Source organism: Alosa sapidissima, chromosome 15, assembly GCF_018492685.1.
Source record: "Alosa sapidissima isolate fAloSap1 chromosome 15, fAloSap1.pri, whole genome shotgun sequence".
In the NCBI taxonomy this organism is placed as follows: Eukaryota; Metazoa; Chordata; class Actinopteri; order Clupeiformes; family Clupeidae; genus Alosa; species Alosa sapidissima.
In genome coordinates, this window is record NC_055971.1 from 12019466 (window position 1) to 12039464 (window position 19999).

General features: G+C 43.9%; 1 protein-coding gene across 3 annotated transcripts in view; it reads right to left on the bottom strand.

Annotated features, from left to right (window-relative positions):
- Positions 1–1255: 1255 nt before the first annotated feature.
- Positions 1256–19999, bottom strand: part of rasa2 (RAS p21 protein activator 2) — a 54403-nt gene continuing 35659 nt past the window's right edge. For all 3 annotated transcript variants that reach the window (XM_042063684.1, XM_042063683.1, XM_042063682.1), the window contains 13 exons: positions 19517–19631; positions 19287–19361; positions 18912–19035; positions 17677–17783; positions 16214–16300; positions 14141–14218; positions 13931–14004; positions 13604–13710; positions 6911–6993; positions 5804–6012; positions 5253–5356; positions 4869–5049; positions 1256–3294 (listed from right to left, as the gene is read on the bottom strand). In XM_042063684.1, the coding sequence (XP_041919618.1) occupies positions 3264–3294; positions 4869–5049; positions 5253–5356; positions 5804–6012; positions 6911–6993; positions 13604–13710; positions 13931–14004; positions 14141–14218; positions 16214–16300; positions 17677–17783; positions 18912–19035; positions 19287–19361; positions 19517–19631 (1375 nt within the window). In that variant the 3' untranslated portion in view covers positions 1256–3263. The remainder of the gene's footprint in view (positions 3295–4868; positions 5050–5252; positions 5357–5803; positions 6013–6910; positions 6994–13603; positions 13711–13930; positions 14005–14140; positions 14219–16213; positions 16301–17676; positions 17784–18911; positions 19036–19286; positions 19362–19516; positions 19632–19999) is intronic.

A 19999-nucleotide genomic window follows, 5' to 3' on the forward strand; every position in this document is an offset into this window, starting at 1 on the left:
TATGTGCCAATGGAGCAGTATCAGACTCATATTCTGACTAGAATTGAGTATGACTACGTCAGGCTAAGTTTTTTCTACAACCGGCTGATTTATGTTGTTCTGTCGGAGCATAATGTCGGTTTCAGTGAATATGATCAAAAAAATCTTGCCAACTGCAGCTTTAACTATTAAAATAAGATTGGTGAGGGCTCTTTAACGTAGGCCGTAGTCAATGTGATTTGGAATATAGACAAGAATATAAAGACTAGACCTTGTAGAATGGAACTGGTGAGTCTTCAATAATTTGTTTGCCAAGCCGACTGAAACAGTCACACAGTCAAAGCAACATGTCATTACACACTTTCATTTCCAAAGCAATGAAGGCTGCTCATAACAACTTAAAGGTGCTCTAAGCGATGTTTTTTAGGCTAAAACATTTTATGTCACTTACTGCAAACATCACCTAACCAGCCGCTAGCTGTCTGTGTCCTGAATACACTGTAAAAAACTCTGTGGATAGCCCAGGCTACAAAAACGGCAACAAAAACAACCTGGGCAAACCTAGCCGATAAAAACAAAACAAACTGTGCCAGCAAATCACAGACGAGATGCGCGTTTAGGAGTTTCAATTGCATGGGAGGGAGGGGGAGGAAGTAGCGAGCTAGCTCTCTATTTTGTTTGAAAGTCAACAGAAGTGACGTTGCCCAGCATCGCTTAGAACACCTTTAATATTGTGCATATTATTGTTAATATTGTGCTATCAATGTAGCTCAAACAAACAAATGGCATTATGAGCACGTAAAGACTTAATACTCTTAAAGTGACAATGCACCATTTATAAGTCAAACAACATTTCTTCAGAAATTAATGTTTAAAAACACACAGTAATGGTCTGTAAATTATAGGCCTTTTTTTTTTACATTAGGTGGAGGGCACCGAAATGACCAGTACTGCCTGTGAGAGCACACGGCAGCCATCTTGTTTGCTAGCACAGAAGTTATGTGCTGTGATAGAATCCGTAGTATGCTAAGATTCATCATGGTGGAGAAGATATGGATACATTTATGACATGGAAGCCGTTTCAGTTGGTATACATGTGCACACATACACACACCACTCACCAAACTACAGTTATGAGGTAAGAGAGAAAATTAAATCACCTCACCTTATTCTAATTGCAGTCTAGGTTCTAAAGGTTCTCCCATGGTTCTTCTCTGGCGCCACTAAAGGAGTAAGGGGGTATGACATGAGAGGGAGTACTACTGAAGTCCAGGAGTGAGTGTTAAAATTATTTATTCACTTAAAAAAGGTACCATCAAAGTAACACGTTTTACAAAGTGATCAGCTCACAGTGTGTGTTAAAACATACAGATCTTCTAAAAAGAAAAGAAAAAAAATAAGACATCTAAACAAACAAAAAAAAAACATTAAATACAATGAAGAAGCACACAGAAATAGTTGATGGACCAGACTTTTTTTTCCGCCTCAAGCAACAACATGGGAGAAGCATTATAGACCCTGTGCTATGGTGTGGTACACGACTTATTCCACTTTGATACATATTTCTGCCACTCATCAATAGTAAAACTAGACCAGTCGATGGGTGCGGATGAAATGATCAAAGAGTGTAAAAATAGAACTGTATAAGACAACAGACACATTTTTTCTTTTTTCTTAAAAAGGCAAAGTCACTAGATTTAACTGTGTTTAACTGACATTTTGAGTTTGATTCCAAAAAAAGGAAGTTGAGTTCAGTTGAGTTTCCATGCAGAAGGTGACAACAGGACCAATCAGAACCCTAAAAAGGTGTGACTGGCAGGGTTATGACATCATAGTACTGTCTACAAAAGATTCTAGAGTGGAGCTCCGTTCTAGAATCTTTGCTGTCTACCAGAGCCATGTCACATGCTGTTCTCACACCACACCTTATTATTCATATATTTACCTGGGAGTGTAAAAGGAACCTTTGAAGCCATTCTTTAATAAACAACCAAACAAACAAACAAAAAAAAAAAAACATGATTTGAAGACATGAAGGCCAGATTAATGATTCAGCTCTGTTATGAATGACAGTTCACTGAACAAAAAAACATGTTTATGTAAAAATAAGGATTTACAAATAAACACAAGAATGGAGCACATCACTGGATATGGATAATCTTTTTTCTTCAGAATGTCGGTATTTAAAATACACTTTAAAATCTTTTTCTCAAGTTGTCAACCCCACGAAATGGTCATCTTTGGCATAAGAAAAATAGCTAATATTTCATTCTTTAAAAAAAAAAAAAAAATCTACAGACGTACAAATGTCAATATACAAGACTTACACAAGCGACTGATGATCATTAAAACTGATCCGTAGAGGGAGCAGGTTGATACCACGTATCTAAATGATTTCATCTGGAACGTTCCAAATGTCTAAAGTGCTTGAGCATAATTCCCTAAGCCAGAGGAGGCTGGAGCAGGGGAATACATCCAACCAGAACTTAAGGCAGACCAACGGCATCCTCATAGAGAGAGAGAGAGAGAATAGAAAGAGAGAAAGTGAATAGAGCAATAGAGAGACAACAGAGAAGTACAGAGCAGAAAAGAAAGAGAGAGTGTTTAGGGACAGAGGAATGGCCGATATGGAGGAATGCTCTCTCTGAGTGCAGTACCCGAGATATCAAGGCCCTGAAGGAGAGGTGACCGGAGAGCTGAGGTCTCGATGATTGCTCAGAAGGTGAGATTTTTCCAAAAGACAAACTGAAGAAAAAAACAAAAAAAAAAACAGTTGAGATTTAGCAGCCTTCATCACACAGACTGACTGACCCGAGTGATGTCTGTCACTTTTCTTTTCTCTCCCGCATGTTCACAGCACATAGAATGTGTCCAAAACCAACAGGCTCTGCTCTCCACCGCAGGAGAGCATTCTCTGATAAGAGAGTTGGCCATTGATAGCTGGATCGAGGCACTAGTGGGAAACATTTTAGCTTGTTCAATTGTCTAAAATGGGAAAGAAAATGAATATAAAAAAATCATCAACCAAACCCAAGCCCTTGATTGGTGATAGGATGATGACAGGTCAGCTGATCAACACAGCCTCAATTGATTGGCCAAGACTTGGCATTGTGGTGGGTGGTGGTGGTGGGGGGGCAAGTGAGGCAAGAGTGGTGAGGTGCTGTGGTCCTCACTCTCGTCCCTTGCTGCGACTCCACCTCGTCTGTGTGTGGACGAGCAGCCTCCCCTGCTGGTGTGGAGGTCTCAGTGCAGACCATGTTCTCTTTCACTGTCCACAGACACCGTTAGGACGTCTTCCCCACTATAGGGTTCTCCCTGGAATGTCAACAAACACAAAACACGTCACAAGGTGTCCCCGTTCCACTCTGTTAGAATTACATTTCTACACATATCGTTACAGTTTTTTCCAATTGCTAGCACACTAAAATGACATGCATAGCACAGTTATTTAAACTGACACACAGAGAATAAAACCTCTTCTCAAGTAACCAAAAGTCTAAACACATTTTCTGCTTTACACACATTTTGCAATTCAAAATGGCACTTTTTAAATGCACTGAACACGGTTCTCTGCATAAGACACAACAATCTGACATAAAGTCACGTTTGCCATTTCAAAACCCTGCCATTCAAAATGACACTACATGAGCTAATGTATGTGCATATGTTGCACTGACTTGTTTGGTGAAAAAAATGTTTCAACAGCATGTGTGTATCTGCAAATAGTTCTGTGCATGTGAACAATCTGAAGAATTTTGTACAATTTGAACTATTTTAGTATTATGGCAAAGCATACTAAAGATGAGAGTGCTTTTCATTATGCCCAACAGTGTGTAGTTGGTTAGACAAAAATCAGGTAATATGAATGAAGTGTGTGTCATTTTGTGCAAAAGTTTTAATAATGCTATATGTAGTTTTGGTTGCAGTGCTTCATTTTGCAGGATATATGAGGTATTTTGCAATTTGGATGTGTGGTTTTGCGAATTGGGTTAAGTATTTTGAAAAAGCCACAACAGTTTGCAAAATTGTGTTTTAGCAATGGAAAAAAACTATAAGTACAGGGTTCCTACACATTTTGCATTTCAAAATTCCATACTTTTTCCATACTCAAATTTCCAAACTTCTCGGTAGATTTTTCTGACCATATTCTCGACATTGCGGCCACTTCTGGTTTGGGATAACTCGGTGAAAACAAACGTATGGACAACTGAAGTGAATTAAAAAATGACACTTAATATTCGTCCATTTAGCTGGGTCATTTTTAGTTGTATCTTAGTTTTATCATAGTTGTATCTTGACGATGGGGACTGACAGTTAAGCTACACAACAGTAGGAATGGTTCATTATGACTTGAGTGAAGTGATGAGTGCAATAGTCTGGAAACACACATATTTCTCCATACCCTTGTTTCTTTTTTCCATACTTATCCAGACCTGGAAATTACTAAAATCAAATTCCATACTTTTCCAGGTTTTCCATACTGTGTAGGAACCCTGTAAGTACTGTGGGTTGGTCAATAACATGGAGACATAAATAACAATTTGTTTGCTAAATCCCTTACACACACACATATATATATATAGACTTGTGTGTGTATAGTCCTACTTGGCACAGTAACCTGGGTGTTAGTTTAACAGCAGCAGGGAATCTCCCAACCACCAGTCATTGGGAAATAGTGCTGACTCTGCAGTTCAGTGTTAGCTGTCTGGACAGTGCCCAGGAAGTATCATTATTATATTTATTATTATAATTATAATATTATAATATGTATTGTATACTCTCACATAAACACTAGAGCAGAATGGTGTGTGTGTGTGTGTGTGCATGCGTGTGCACGTGTGTGTGTATGTGTGAGGAAGTGTGTGTGTGTGTGTGTGTGTGTATCTTACATGGAGCCGGGCTCGTCGGCGAGGGCCCCGTGTGTGTCGTGGTGGGCCTGCAGTTCATCCAGCACGGTGCGGATGTGCTGGATGGTGCCGAACGTCTCCTTGGGGTCCTGTATGGTGAAGAGCGAGTACTCCTCCTGCTCCTTCTGCTGGCCCAGGTACACAGAAAGACTGGCACAGGCGTCTGGAGGAGAGGAGGAAACACACGTGCACACACACGCGCACACACACACAGTATTATAATTTTTATAAGGCCTCTTCAAACTGTGATGAGAGGAGGTGAGAGACAGAGAAAGTAATAGAGAAAGAGAGATAGATAGAGAGAGAGTGAGAGAGAGAGAGAGAAAGAGAAGCATATGAGGGAGAGATAATAAAAGTGCCCCTTGCCTTCCATCTTCTGCAGCTTGGTCAGGTTGGCGGTGAGCATGGAGAAGATTCGCTCCGTCTCACGGTCACAGTCAATGTCCAGCTGAATGTTGACCGGCATGCTCCTGGCACACGACAGACAGAGATACCCTGGTTAGGAGACGATGCTTCCGCTGCCGACACACGGACCAGTTGGACTGGGCAGCATCAGAACTCACTCAACGCCAGCCAACGGGCTCATGTTTCAAATTATCTTTTTGATCTCTAACACTGTTGGTATACTGCTGACATGAGAAGGTCCTGTCACAATACATCCCACTGGTGCCAACATCTGCTCCTTACACAACTACTGCACTTAGTGTAGACTTGGCATATGTGTATTTTATGTGATTATGTGTGATTTTGTGTGTCTATACAGTGTGTGTGTGTGTGTGTGTGTGTGAGCTGCCAGTGCATGTCCCTCCCTCTTTGTGTGTGTGTGTGTTTGCGTGCATGAGCGTTTGTGTGTATGTGAGCTGCTTGTCTATACCTCTGTGTGTGTGTGTTTGTGTGTGTGTGTGCGCCGAACTCACATGGTGCAGGGCTTGCAGCCAGGCTGGTTCTCACTGGTGGCGCGGCAGCAGAGCCAGGTGCCGGTGACGTAGGCCGACGGGTGGTAGGTGCTCAGGCGCTCCGGGTTGCAGCGGCTCACCTGGCTCAGCATCTCGATCCACTCGCTCGCCTCCACGCAGTTCCCAGCCTGCACGTATAGAGGCTTCTCTGAGTGGATCACCTGGAACATCTGAGACACAGAGCGCACACACACATACACACACACACACACACACACACACACACACACACAGATTCACACACATTTTAAAACATGGAACAGATTATGCCACTCTCATCTATATGTAACATTTAGGTCCGGGTATACACCTGCGGATACAGTCATGCCATTTATATAGTATCGTATAGTCATATGGTTGTGAGCACAAAGTATAGGCTAATCCTTTTTGCCGTCGCAGATGTGTCTTACAGAAGCACATGCTGTCCCAAACAGAATCTTTTGCATTGTCTCTGCCCTTTTCACAACCGGCTTAAAATAGCAATTCAAAATGAAATTCAGTGAAGCATGAGACTTCTCGTTTTTTACGAGGTGGTCTCCCGTAGTTTTAATCCCAGGAAGCAAACACTCAAATGAAAATATGCATCTGCGTTCTCATCCCGTTGCATGACAGTATTTCCTAAAACAGCATTTTTACGTAAACAGATCCTGTTTTCTTCGAACGTGTGAGCCAGGGCTTGAAAACTTGGGTGCACACGTGCTGTCAATACAGAAGATTCCGTGCGGTCAGCAAGATTTTGGTGCAGAAAGATCAGGCCATAGAGCTGGCACTGGCGTCGTGGGTAGACTGGGTCCGCAGAGCTATATTGAAGGCTTTAGGTTGTCCCTCCTCCATCAAGTCGATAAGTGAGTCATTGATAGCGAAACATTGACAACACAAAAGCATCATATTGATATTCATGTTGCAACCATCTGAGCTAGATCCCTCCTGCACCAGCATCCTGTCTTCCATCTGTGTTTGTTTGTTTATCCATTGTTTTTCATTTCAATGTTCTTCCCAATGTGTGTGCGTGTGTGTGTGTGTGTGTGTGTGTGTGTGTGCGTGCGTGCGTGTGTTTGTATGTCTTACGTTTTTGCGGTTGAAGGCACTCTCGTCCACCTTCTCCACTCCCAGGATGCTCTTGACTGAAATCACAAACAAGGCCTCCTTCCCTGTAACACACAAAACCCAGCTTGAGTGTGTGTGTGTGTTTGTGAGTGTGTGTGTGTGCGTGTTATGGTGTGCAAGTGGGAGTGTGTGAATGTTTGCTTATGGCCTGACTTGTGTGAGAATGGAATTCCCCATTGCGTCCATTTACCCTAGATGGTCTTTTTAATAGTGATTTGCTTGCACCAGACAGTGACCCTTGACCCCTGGCCCCTACGATCTCCCCGTCTGACAGCCTGTTCTGTAGAGACCGAGTGTCGCTCTCCAACTCAAACAACTGCGTGTTTACTGAGTGTTTTCTCTGTACATGATGCCTCTCTCAGACCAACAGTTAAGCTTTTCACAGCAGCAGAGCCAAAACACACACACACACACAGTTCAAAACAAGGCTCACACACTCGCATGTATAGACGTGTATTTGCTCCAACATACACACATACACAAGCATACACACACACACACACACACACCACACACACACACACGTGTACACACCTTTGCTTTGCTCCAACATACACAAGCACACAAGCACACACACACACATGTGCACACATCTTTGATGTTCGCACAAGCCAGGCCAAAACACAAACACAGATGCGTTTAAAACACAGATGCGTTTATTTAAATGACACGCACACAAAATGTGTGCGGACACTTGGGGACTAAGGGTTACGTCCCTCCCTATCCACACCACCACTCAAATAAACACACACACACAAACACAGGCATGTACAAAACACACACACAAACACAGGCATGTACAAACACACACACACACACTAGAATAAAATATTGATTTGGTCATCTCTGTCCTTGTAAAACTTCACTGTTCTCACGCACTTAAGTTTGTCAGTTCATCCTCACCACTCTATGCCTTCCTCTCATCCTCTCTCTCTTTCTCTCTCTCATCCTCTCTCTCTTTCTCTCTCTCATCCTCTCTCTCTTTCTCTCTCTCAGCTGTTGGAGGGAGTGTTCCAAAGGTTGGGGTTCACTTTTTCAAAACAACTGTTCATCTTTGGGGTCAGACACACAAAAAACAAAAAGGAACTCTGTGCACCTTCATGAATTAACTAACCATATGGAAGGGTAATCGGCTGGTAATAAAACTAACTATATGGAAGGGTAATCGGCTGGTAATAAAACTAACTATATGGAAGGGTAATCGGCTGGAGGGGGAGGGGCAGATTGTTAACCTTGTGGACATCTTTAAAGCTTTGGTGGAGTCAAGGGTTAGGGTTGAGTATGCTTTCTTTAAAGTTTCAGACAATATGTGTTGTCTCTTTTCTCACAGAAATGATGCATTGACAAGGGTCTGATCTCCATTGCTGATGGGATCCTGGCATTTATGTGGTGATGTGGGTTCAATAAAAGGGGTTTTAAAAGTCAAGTCTCTCTCTCTCTCTCTCTCTCTCTCTATCCATCAGTTCCTACTCTTCTCATCCATATATTCATCTCTCTCTCCCCACCTCTCTCTATCCATCATTCTCTCAGTCCCTCTCTCTCAGGGCAACATAGCCTTTCTTTCAGCAGAGAAAAACTGTAACTGGTAACAATATCCAACACATACATACACACACACGTACACACACATACACATACTCAATCACTCACTCACACACACTTAAGCATGGGACCTCTCCTGGTAAACGGTGTGTTTCTCATGCCTTCACGTTGTCACGGTGGCGAGCTGTCGAGCGATGGCTCTGAGTCAGTTGGTGTATGTCACCCCACAGGAGAGCGGGCGGGGCGGACAGACAGACAGGACATTCCCTCACTCTCACTAATCATGGACTTCCTGTAAGATCATCCCCAGCACAGAAACGTCACAGGCACACAACACTCAACACCTGTAAGCTATGAACACCCTAGAGGGGGACGGAGAGGAGCACAACACACCCCTGCTTACAGGATCAACTGCTCCAGACCAGCTGAAACAAAAGGCAGTGATGCTCTGGTTTCTGCTATTTAATAGAACTATGAGGGAGGTGGGATAGACTACATAGGTCATATTAGTAGTGTGTGTGTATGTGTGTGTGTGTGTGTGTGTGTGTGTGTGTGTGTGTGTGAGTGTGTGTGGGATAAAGTCAATGTTTATGTTTTCAGTGTCTATAAATGTGTTCTTGTGAAACAAGAAGTGTCCAAAGACATACATTATAGAAATCAACACTTTAAAAAAAGAAAAAAACTTAATTAAGATGAATAAATATATATATATTGCCTTCAAAACTAGCTTTAATGAATACGGAAATATGGTGAATCTGCGCATTGGTAACACTCAAGGTCGTGGCCCTGTTCTCTCTGCGCTGTTTCTCCTCAAAGCACCTCATTTAGGTTGGGTCTGGCCGAGAGCGCAGACCACACAGGCTCGTCAGGGGAGAGAGAGACTCAGCACAGCGGGAGTGGCACGAGGGTTATACAACGTCTGGGCTCCCACATGCACACACACACACTCACTCGTGCACACGCGCACCCACACACACACGCACATGATCCAAAAACAATTAGTAAAACCATGCTTCCATTGAAACACCTGCTTTGTAAGTGGATGCACATTAGTGCTTATGTGTGTGTACACACCTGTGCTTATGTGTGTTTGATTGTGTGTGTGTGTGTACACACCTGTGTTTGTTTGTGTGGTGAGTGGTCTAAGTGGTGTAATGTGAGGGATGTAAACCCCCCAATCCGCGCATGTACGTGTAAGTGTGTGACTGTACATTTAAATGACCGTATGTGTGTTTTGGCCTGGCTTGTGAGAACAGCAACATATGTGTGTGTGTGTGTGTGTGTGTTTATGTGGGTGTGTTTTACAACATTGTAGAAATGCAGCACTGCCCAGGATTCCTCCCTCTCTCCCTGACTGTGCTGCTATTAACAGCAGTAGAGCTGGCGGCCCAGTCAAACCCCCATGCTCTGGGAGGGGGGGAGGGGAGGAGGGGAGGAGGGGGGGAGGAGGGGAGAAGAAAAACACCATGATGAGGACCAGACCTCCACCGCTAACAGAGGGAGCTGAGGTGACTGCAGGCTGAGCGAGATGTCCCGAGCCGAGCTGACGGCCTGACATGGTCGGAAGCCATTAAGTCCAGGAGACTGCGGACAGTCAGAGACAGCTCGTTCCGCGTACCACCCGCGACATCTTTTTTCACCTTTCCTGGACCCCCACTGCCTCCCCCCAAACCATACTCTCTCGTTGGGTTTCGAATGTCAGTGTTTGGTTTATGTTCCCTGACTGTTGGTGGACGTTATCTCCAGGGGCTGTCGACTAGCCTTGTCCAGCCTCGGTCCATCTAGTGGATGGGTCTGCCCTTGGTCACCACACAGAGAGAACCTAGCAGAGCTCCAGCAACTCCAGATCAGGACACATCAAGCAGCATAAATATGAGTGTGAAGAGCAGCAGCACTACTACTTCTACTGCTAGCATACTACTACTACCACCACTAGCATACTACAACTGCTACTAGTACTACTAGCATACTACTACTTCTGCAACTACTGTTCCTAGCATGCCACTACAAAGAAGGACTGGGTGTGTGTTTTTTTTTACTGTGTCATGCATCACCCAGGAGGGTGCTACATACTGTATATGGGGTGGTTGAAGTGGGATTCCTCTTTCATTTCAGTGCTATGTAAACGTATGTCTTCTTGTTGTTGACCATTGCAGTGGGCCTCAGATGCGGGCTGGCTGCTGACCTGTCCTCGGCAGGCTCGAGTGAGATTAAAAATCTTCAAAGTCTTTCAGTCTCCAGTTGAAGTCTTTCAACTCCGGCCGTTTGGGCTTCAGCCTCCCTCCGTATTTCTTTGTGGTGGAATTGGGACCCACGTGCTTTTATGAATATACTGATTTCATTTGCACAGCTATTTATTTTTTATTTGAGATGGCTTTGCTTTTTGAGTTGGCCTACACGCCATGCTGAACTTGCATGCATAATCAAAGGCAAATAAAGAGGGGAACACACTCACTCAGGTATTGCAGCCCAGTGGAAACATGGTTATTGATGGCATTGTTTGATGTGTGTGTGTGCGTTAAAAAAAACTGTTATCGTTTTATAGCTGAACCCAACATACTCAACATAAAGCTGCCTGACTGGGAACCCTGCTGTCTGTTGATAGCCCGGCTATTTCTTTATTCAAACCTTCAGTTCAGGCCTTTCCCTGGAAATAAAAACAACAACCAATATCAACACTCACCCTATCTGGCCTCGACAGACCCGCTCCTCGCATACCCCCTCCTCGCGTTTAAACAGCAGCCTAACCCAAAACAGACCCTCGGAGGACAGCCATGAGTGAGTAATCCCTTTCAACTCTAACCTGAGCCCCATCCATCTCCCGGACAAGACGACCGCGTCGACAGCGGTGAGAGAGATGAGCCCCTAAACACGGAGAGAAGAAAGGCTACGCCGTCGTCAGGGTGATTCGGGGGATATGATAAGAGAGGCTAGTCACCGGGAACATGGCACTGACCACAACAACGAGCAGGTGTGGCGGCATGAGTAAAGGGGAAGGATTCCGACCATGAAGGAAAACGTGGACGAAAACCTGAAGGCTGATTACTCTATCCTGAATTCCACCCCCCCTTCACGCTCTCTCTCTTTGTGTCTCGTTCTCTTTTTCTCTTTCTCTCTTTGTGTCTATCTCTCCATCTCTGGTCAGGATTGGGTTTGGCCCAGTACCCCATCATGATGTTTGGGGCTGAGGGCAATCTGGTGTTTGCACTGCAAAGCACTGAAGCTAAACCCAGCCCCAGTCTCTCATTAAAACACACACAGGCACTTAACAGAGACGCTCACCCACAGAGACTGTAAAAACACACACACACACACACACATAGCAGAAGCAGAATGCATACACAAAAACACGCAACAGAAGCGTGAACACACACTCACTAACAAACACACACACATTTATTCTGTACACTCTCTGTAAATACAGCAGAGATACAGATACACACACATTGTGTGAGCAGAACATTCATCACTTAAGATAACGGTGTGTGCTGTCTTTCTCTCTCTCTCTCTCTCTCTCTCTCTCTCTCTCTCTCTCTCTCTCTCTCTCTCTCTCCTCCTCTCTCACACACACACACTCTCCCTCTCTCACACAGATACACACCCATTGTGCAAGCAGAGCTTTCACCACTTGAACACATTTAACACACACGGAGTACTGCTGTTAACACTATAACACAATCCAGTAGAAGTGAAAACAAAGATGTGCTCCGATAGAAGACCGAATGCGACTGGCTGAGAAAAGAATCACAGTAATCCCTGTGAACTCGGCACAACGCCGTTCAAACTGATTTTTCCTGGAATCACAGCTGCATTTTAAAGTCACCCTAGTGTTGTGTCCACCATACAAGGGGTCAAATAAGCAGAGGCTAGTCCATAATATTTTCATGAATGAAAGTCATATTAATAACCAAATAAATACACCAACAAAAAAATGGTTGGAGGAAGTGATGGAGAGAGAGCGAGAGAAGGCCGTTGGAGAGAAAAAAATAGAGAGGTAGATAGCGAGAGAGAGAGAGAGAGCATAAACACTGGCAAGGGGAGGAGAGCACATGTTGTAAACATTAAAGAAGGAAAGAAGAGAGAGAATGTGGTCAGGTAAAAAAAGAGATCAGAGGTAATGGAGCCCCTGGTGCCTAGGAGCCAGCATACCATGGCTGGAGGGAAGCCACAAGGTTAACGGACAATAATGAGCCATAATGAGGCTGTAGCAGTGGCCATTTTGGCTCAAAGTCCCATTACAATGTATATGAAAATCGTCTTGTGTGAAAGTGTGTGTTATATGTTTTTGTGTGTGTGTTTCTGCTGGAGGTGGGAGCAGTGATAGGTCAGTCATCTCATCTTACTGGCCACAGTGGCAGGTATTGACTTACAGGCGACGTGGCCAAGAGGCAGTTAGCAGTGTGTGTGTGTGTGTTTGTGTGTGTGCACTTCAATCAGGTCCGCCAGTTTAGCCTGCAGTGCCTGTCTTCTCTCCCGGGCCAGCAGGCCTGAATGGCGGCCCAGAACCACAGCTGGGCTTAACGCCTCGGCAGTGAGCGCAGTCCATGCGGGCTGGGGTTGCGCTAATAATCGTAAATAACGAGCTCGCCCCCTTTGGTTTCCGCGAGTATCATTTCAGAACACGTTCTCCCGTGGGCTGGCCTGTCCTCTGCTTCTCGCTTTTCACCTATCGTTCTCTTTTCAGTCTTTATTTCTCTTCCATCTGCTGCCATCAGAGTTCCGGTCATCTCCATCGACCACACTGAGAAACACATGGCTGAATGACTACAGTGCCATCAGGCAAGACTTTCTCAGCAGTATTAGGTGATGGAGCTGTTTACTTAAGCTTGCTCTCCTGCGCTCTCTCCCTCTCTTTCTCTCTCTCTCTCTCTGCTGCCAACCCCAAACCTAACCCTAGCCTCCAACCCTAACCTAACCACAACACTGATGTGTTCTGTCCATCATGTTTTCTTGTGCTACCAGCATGCAGTAGTAGCCGTGACGAGTGTTCTAAATTCCCATCTGAGCCCAGGAGGAAGAAGGCCAGTGTCGTATGCAGTGTCATGATGATGGAACGCCAGAGAGCAATTTGATTGGCTGTCTGTGGGTGAGGTGGGCGGGGGGTTGCCTTACCTCGATGCTTGTGATAGGACAGCTCCCGGTTGGTCACGCGGAGCCAGCGCTTCTTGAAGTTCTTCTTTCCCAGCCGCTTCCTTCCCTGTGCTCGCTTGTGCACTTCCCTAAACACACACACACACACACACACACACACACACACACACACACACACACACACACACACACACACACACACACACACACACAGAAACATTAGTGCATGCAATCACAAACAAAGACAGTTGTACAGTTATTCCTAAAGCTATCTATAACCTGTTTCTAACATAATGATTGATGTTAATAATGTGCATTGACTTCTTAGCCCTCCTCTGGGCCACTTACCCCTCCTTAAGGACCAGCGAATCCTCCAGCCCACTGGACTCCTTGCTCACATTGGAGGAGATGTCATCTAAGAACTGCAGACAGAGGGGAAGACATTAGGTCAAGATCAAAGTTATTTTTTATCACATCCTGATGTGCAAGGCAAAGTGCTTTACAGTGTGCAATGCAAATAAATAATGGTAAAAAAATACATAGAAAGCAGTGCTCTACCTTTTTCACTTTCTCTATACACTGATCTTCTTGGAATGATTTAAAGAAGTCATACATGTAGGTCTCCTTGAAGCTCGACTATGGAGAGAGAGAAAGAGAGAGAGAGAGAGAAACAGAGAAAGAGAGAGAGAGAGAGAGAGATAGGGAGAGGGAGAGAGCATGTGAGTAAGTAAGTGAGCAAGTCAGGCCGATGGGCCCACAGAGAACACCCTGTGTGAGCAGACATGGAGGGCGTCCAAGCCTTTGACTTCGCCATCTCTCCCAATCTCCTAGAACAGCCGGCCTCTTTGCAACATGAGACATGTCTGCCATGATAGATGACTGCTCAGACTGCCAACACCAAACAATGAGGGGTGTTATTTATGTTTGTTTCCATGCATGCATGTTTCCATGCATGCATGTGTGTGTGTGTGTGTGTGTGTGATCTTTTTTTTGGACCATTTGCTGTACCTGTGTGTGCACATACAGTACATGAACAAAATTATTCATACCCCTGGCAAATATTGATTTAATGTTGATTTTCTCTTTATCAATATGTTTGTTGTGACTGGAAATGACACTGTCACATGCCAAAAGGTTGCTAGACAATGTGGTAGAAACATGGAATCATAAAAAGAAGTGTTTTCATATTTTTAACATTTTTATGAAAATATATTGATACCCTTTTTAAATAATCAATTGTATTTGCCATCACATCTCTCAAAATGGTTATTATAATACCTACCATGTATCCACAATGATTCTAAACCGCATCTTTTTAGCAGCAATCCAGGTTTTGAGGCAGGAATGATTCTTTGCCATCACACTGGCCTTGTGCTCACTTTTTTGACAAATTGAGGTCTGGACTCTGGCTGGGCCTCTCTAAAATGTTGATATTGTTCTCTGTTAGCCATTTATTATCTTGTTTGGCTGTATGTTTTGGATCATTGTGTGGTTTAATGGTTCAATGCCGCCTATTGGGGCAGGTCTCTCAGCACACTACCTGATCTTTTCCTTTCTATTAAACTATACAATGATCCAAAACATACAGCCAAACAAGACAAGACATGATTAACTGAGAACAATGTCAACATTTTAGAGTGGCCCAGCCAGAGTCCAGACCTCAATCCGTCAAAAAAGTGAGTACAATGCCAGTGTGATGGCGAAGAATCGTTTCTGCCTCAAAACCTGGATTGCAGCTAAAAAGATGCGGTCTTGCATTTGCCATCGAAAACGGAATGAAATGTAGGCTTACCTGCAAACAATGTAAGAGGCCTATGCTGACTGCATCAGTGCTCAAAGTATTCTAAAAGTTTATCAATTAATTGTTAATAACTAACTAACTTCTATTCAAGTCATATTTCTGGGACTTTCTGGGATAATTTTTTCTATTCTTTATTCACTCGTTCAAATAGAGTTCACAAAGTTCTCATCAGGTGATTTCTGATGTTATTGCCAGCACCATTGGTCTGATGTTATTGCCACAACTCTCATAGTTTGAGAACTTCAAATTATTTGTAGGATATTGCTTGTTCACAATTTGAGCTGTGTATGCAAAGACACAGAGTTCAGAGTTCACACATTTTGAATAAAATACTTTTGGGACTCCCTGCTAATCCTTTTGGGAATGCTAAAGTCTTTATTAGTATTATTTCATTTGAGCTACATTTTATACTGATATGGCATGATGGCAACATAAACACAGCTAACAATGGTATTAAATTGCAGTAGCGTATCATTAAATGTAATGGAATATTCAACTAAGGTAGACTGCTGTTGTTCACAGCACTAAGCTATTTATGGTTACTGATATACTCCGAGTCTCTGGCCCTCTCTTAGAGCCAGGCATAGTGAGCTGGCCCTCGGAAGAAAAAGTTTCGGGACCACTGGTGTATACTGTATGTCAATGTGTGTGTGTGTGTTTGTGCATGTGTGTCTGCTGTATGTGTGTGTGTGTGTGTGTGTGTGTGTGTGTGTGTGTGTGTGTGTGTGTGTGTTTGTGCATTGGTGTATACTGTGTGTGTGTGTGTGTATATAACTGTGTGAGTGTGTGTGTGAGTGTGTGTGTGTGTGTGTGTGTGCATATCCACTCACCAGCTTGGTTTTTGACAGGCTGCCCCAGCTGCCCAGTGTCTGTATGGTCTTGGAGATGAGGGTCAGTGTGCGGGAGATCTCAGGGTCCTGAGGGAGGACAACACAATGAATTATACACACAAACACACACACACACACACACACACACAGTACACTTGTGGCAAAACATACCTATACATTAACGCAGATATGCAAGCACACACACAAGCACACACACAAGCACACACACACACACACACACACACACACAGCTACAGTAGTGTGTGTGTAGTGTACAGCTTCTGCTGTGTGTGTACGGCTACAGCACAGCAGAAGCCTCTCTCCTGTTACAGCGGGGGAGTTTAAGAGGGCATCCTTCCATCCTTCGACCCCCTCCTCCCCGCCACACACGCACACACACACACACACACACACACACACACACACACACACACACACATACAGCAGACACACATGCACACACACACACACACACACATACACACACACACACACACACACACACACACACACACACACACACACACACACATACACACACACACACACACACGCACACACACACACACACACGGATTCTGCTCATTCCTCCTGTGTAAGAGCTCCCCTGCCGCCATCTTGGGTTCCCACTCCTGAGGGATGCTCCTGGTGCTAGTTAACTCGTCTGTTCCACTCCACTCACTCACTACTGCGGTAAACTCGCCTGCTTTTCATTCTCATGTTCACTGCCACATGAAAATGAGTTTCACTTGGTAGCCAGTTAGTCCATTCAGATTGCACGGTCACAAGCCCAGTGCAGGAACAGCTGACTCACACAGCTGACTGATTGCCAACTATTTTAGTAATCTTAATCGGTCAGTGTCATGTTTTGAGTAAAGTACCTCAAAATTCTCTGATTTTCACTCATCGTTATTGTTTCACCACTTTCTTGGCACTACTCAATAATAACTTCCAAAAACCTGGAACTACTTCATGGTTATGCAAATATGTGAAAGTTACTGTAACTGATACTCTAAAGAGCGCATCAGAATAGGAAATTCAGTGGTATAATTCATGTTATGATCTGTCAGTCATCAGTTAAAGGAGAATTCCAGCGATTTCCCACATAGATCTCTGTCTCTAGAGGTCACCGAGTACTGTCGGTAAGAAACCACCCCTAAACCAATGGGTTCTACCTAGCTCGAGTTGCTGCAGCCAACAGCTAGAGCTGCCAGGCAGCTACACTCTGGGGGCATGAACATGGGGGCTCATGAAATCACTGGAACTCTCCTTTCAAATAGCCAATTTCCCTGTTGTGGGATTAAATAAAGTCTTATCTTATCTTACCGCTATTTCTCTCATAACAGTAATACTATGCATAGAGTCACATATACAGTGTGAGCGTGCACTGCAGAATTGTTTACAGTTCTACAACACCACTACGGCCAGTGGGTGAGAGTGGGGCGGGAGGAGTGTGGACTCACAGGATGATGAGGCCGCAGCTGAAACGTGTGTGGAGTGAGGACAGCCACAGCAAAGAACCGCAGGAACACAAAGCTACTGACCGCCGAGTACTGGACATGAGGGTCCGCTGAGAGAGAAGAGGGGGGGTAGAGAGAGATGAGGGGTGAGCGAGAGAGGGAGAGAGAGAGTCAGTTGAACACAGTTATAAACAATAATGTCTGAAGGAGCAGGAGATGCAGGGACTTATTTCGCCATCAACCATAAGACTGGCTCCATCTAGTGGTGAACCTACCCACATTACACATTTCCCATGTTTCAGTGCTGATCAAAACCATGTTTACATGGATGCTCATGTTAATGTTGTGTGTGTGTGTGTGTGTGTATAAGTTGAAGCAGAATATGTAGCATCCAAGTACATAAGTACATGTTTGTGTATGCCAGAGTAGCTGTTGTTTGTGTGTGTGTGTGTGTGTTACTGTATATCCAGGGACTGAAAACAGAATGATTTCCATTTCAGTTCGTTTTGAGCAAAAAGATTATTTTTTTGTTCCCTTTCCAGTGTTCAAAGGCCACTCCTCTAAATGGTAACCAGTTAGAACATTATAGAAGAACGGTTAATAACATTCCTTTAAAAATGACATTGCCTTTACAAATTGTTTTACATATTGTTTTACAAAACTTTTTTCTGCCCAACAGCCTTAAAGCTTAAATCAAAGCACATCAGATATCAAGGCTAACTGTTAAAAACACTGTGCCTGAATTCAGGTGTGGGGATATTAGATACTAGATGTTTTCCTAGTGTCTCTGGTAGCCTATGTTATTTCACTACATACTTGGAAACGGCAGTTAGATAGTGTTAGATATAAAAATCCTTTTTATCAACTAGTAGGCCTAGCCTATTATACATGGAGACACTAATTCATCAAATCTGACTGAAGCCTATTGACTTTTGAACAATATTCAAAGAAAAGTTAATTGGAGTGATAAATTTCGTTATGAACCGGTTATCTAAAACCGGTTCTCTTGAAAATAGCATTTTCTCTCCGGTGAAAATGGTTTTGTTCCCATTTTCGGCTACGTTCATCCAAATGTTTTGTTCTTTTACGGTTTTGATTTTCGTTCTTTGAACAGTTTCTAATTCCTGGTTATATCTAGGTGTGTGTGGAGAATTTCCCAAGTACTATTAGATACAAATAACAAATACCCTTATGTCAACATGTCTGAGTGTGTGTGTGTGTGTACTCATGCTACTCACCAGGGAAGCGTTTGGATGCCATCTGCCGGAGGGACCTGAAGACGTCACACATTAACGGCGGGCAGCTGGCACTAGACTGGGTGATGGAAGAGAAGACCTTCTGGACATAACCCTGGAGATTCTCCTACACACACACACACAAACTATATTTACGACTGTCATGCAAGGCAACAACCTGCAGTTTTGGGGTTTGGGGTTCGGCCACTGCAATCTCATGTAAACATATGCACAACACATCACAAACTTGGCCATCTGAGTTAGTCACAGATGAACTAGACTGCAATGGTCTAACATGTGGAGAAGATTAGCTTCCATCTAATGCCCCACTGTTACTCTAAGCCACTGGGTGCGCTCCATCTGAAGGAGTAACTCTACCTTGTTAGCCTCCACATTGTCGCCCTCTTTTAACTTGATGGGATCAATCTCACACGACTTATTGGAGTCACAAATCTGAAGAGGACACACATAAAGATGAAGAAAATGAAGATAATATTTGAGATAAATAGGACTGTTTTTATATATAGCAGTCCTGTACAGAGCACACATGGCTATGAAAAGGCTATAGTGCCTCAGACAGAGCGCCACAGGAGTTCATGGACAGGTACCTCATCCAGTACTGACTTCAGAGTGACCATCAGGTAGCTTCGGCCCACAATCTTCATCATGTCGTCAATACAGCGGGTGGCCAGAGTGTTTCCCCGGAAAATGGTGTTGGCTTCCCTGGGAGAGAGGGGTAGAGAAGACAAGAGGGAGAGGGAGTGAGAGGGAGAGAGAGAGAGGGAGAGAGAGAGAGAGAGAGAGAGAGAGGGAGAGGGAGTTAAAGAGAGAGAGACAATCTTTAAAAAAAACTGTCTTTGAACACTGATCCCAGGAACCATGAACACCTGCATGCATTAAAATCGTTAATTCACCTACAGTGATTAAATAATTAAGGTATATATTTTAAATCGTTAAATCACCTACAGTGATTAAATAATTAAGGTATATATATTTGGTCTTTCCGTCTGTATTCAGATAGGACAGTAGGACAGTGCGGAGCGACAGGAAACCAGCGGGAGAGCTAGAGAGATGAGGTGGGTTGTGGACTC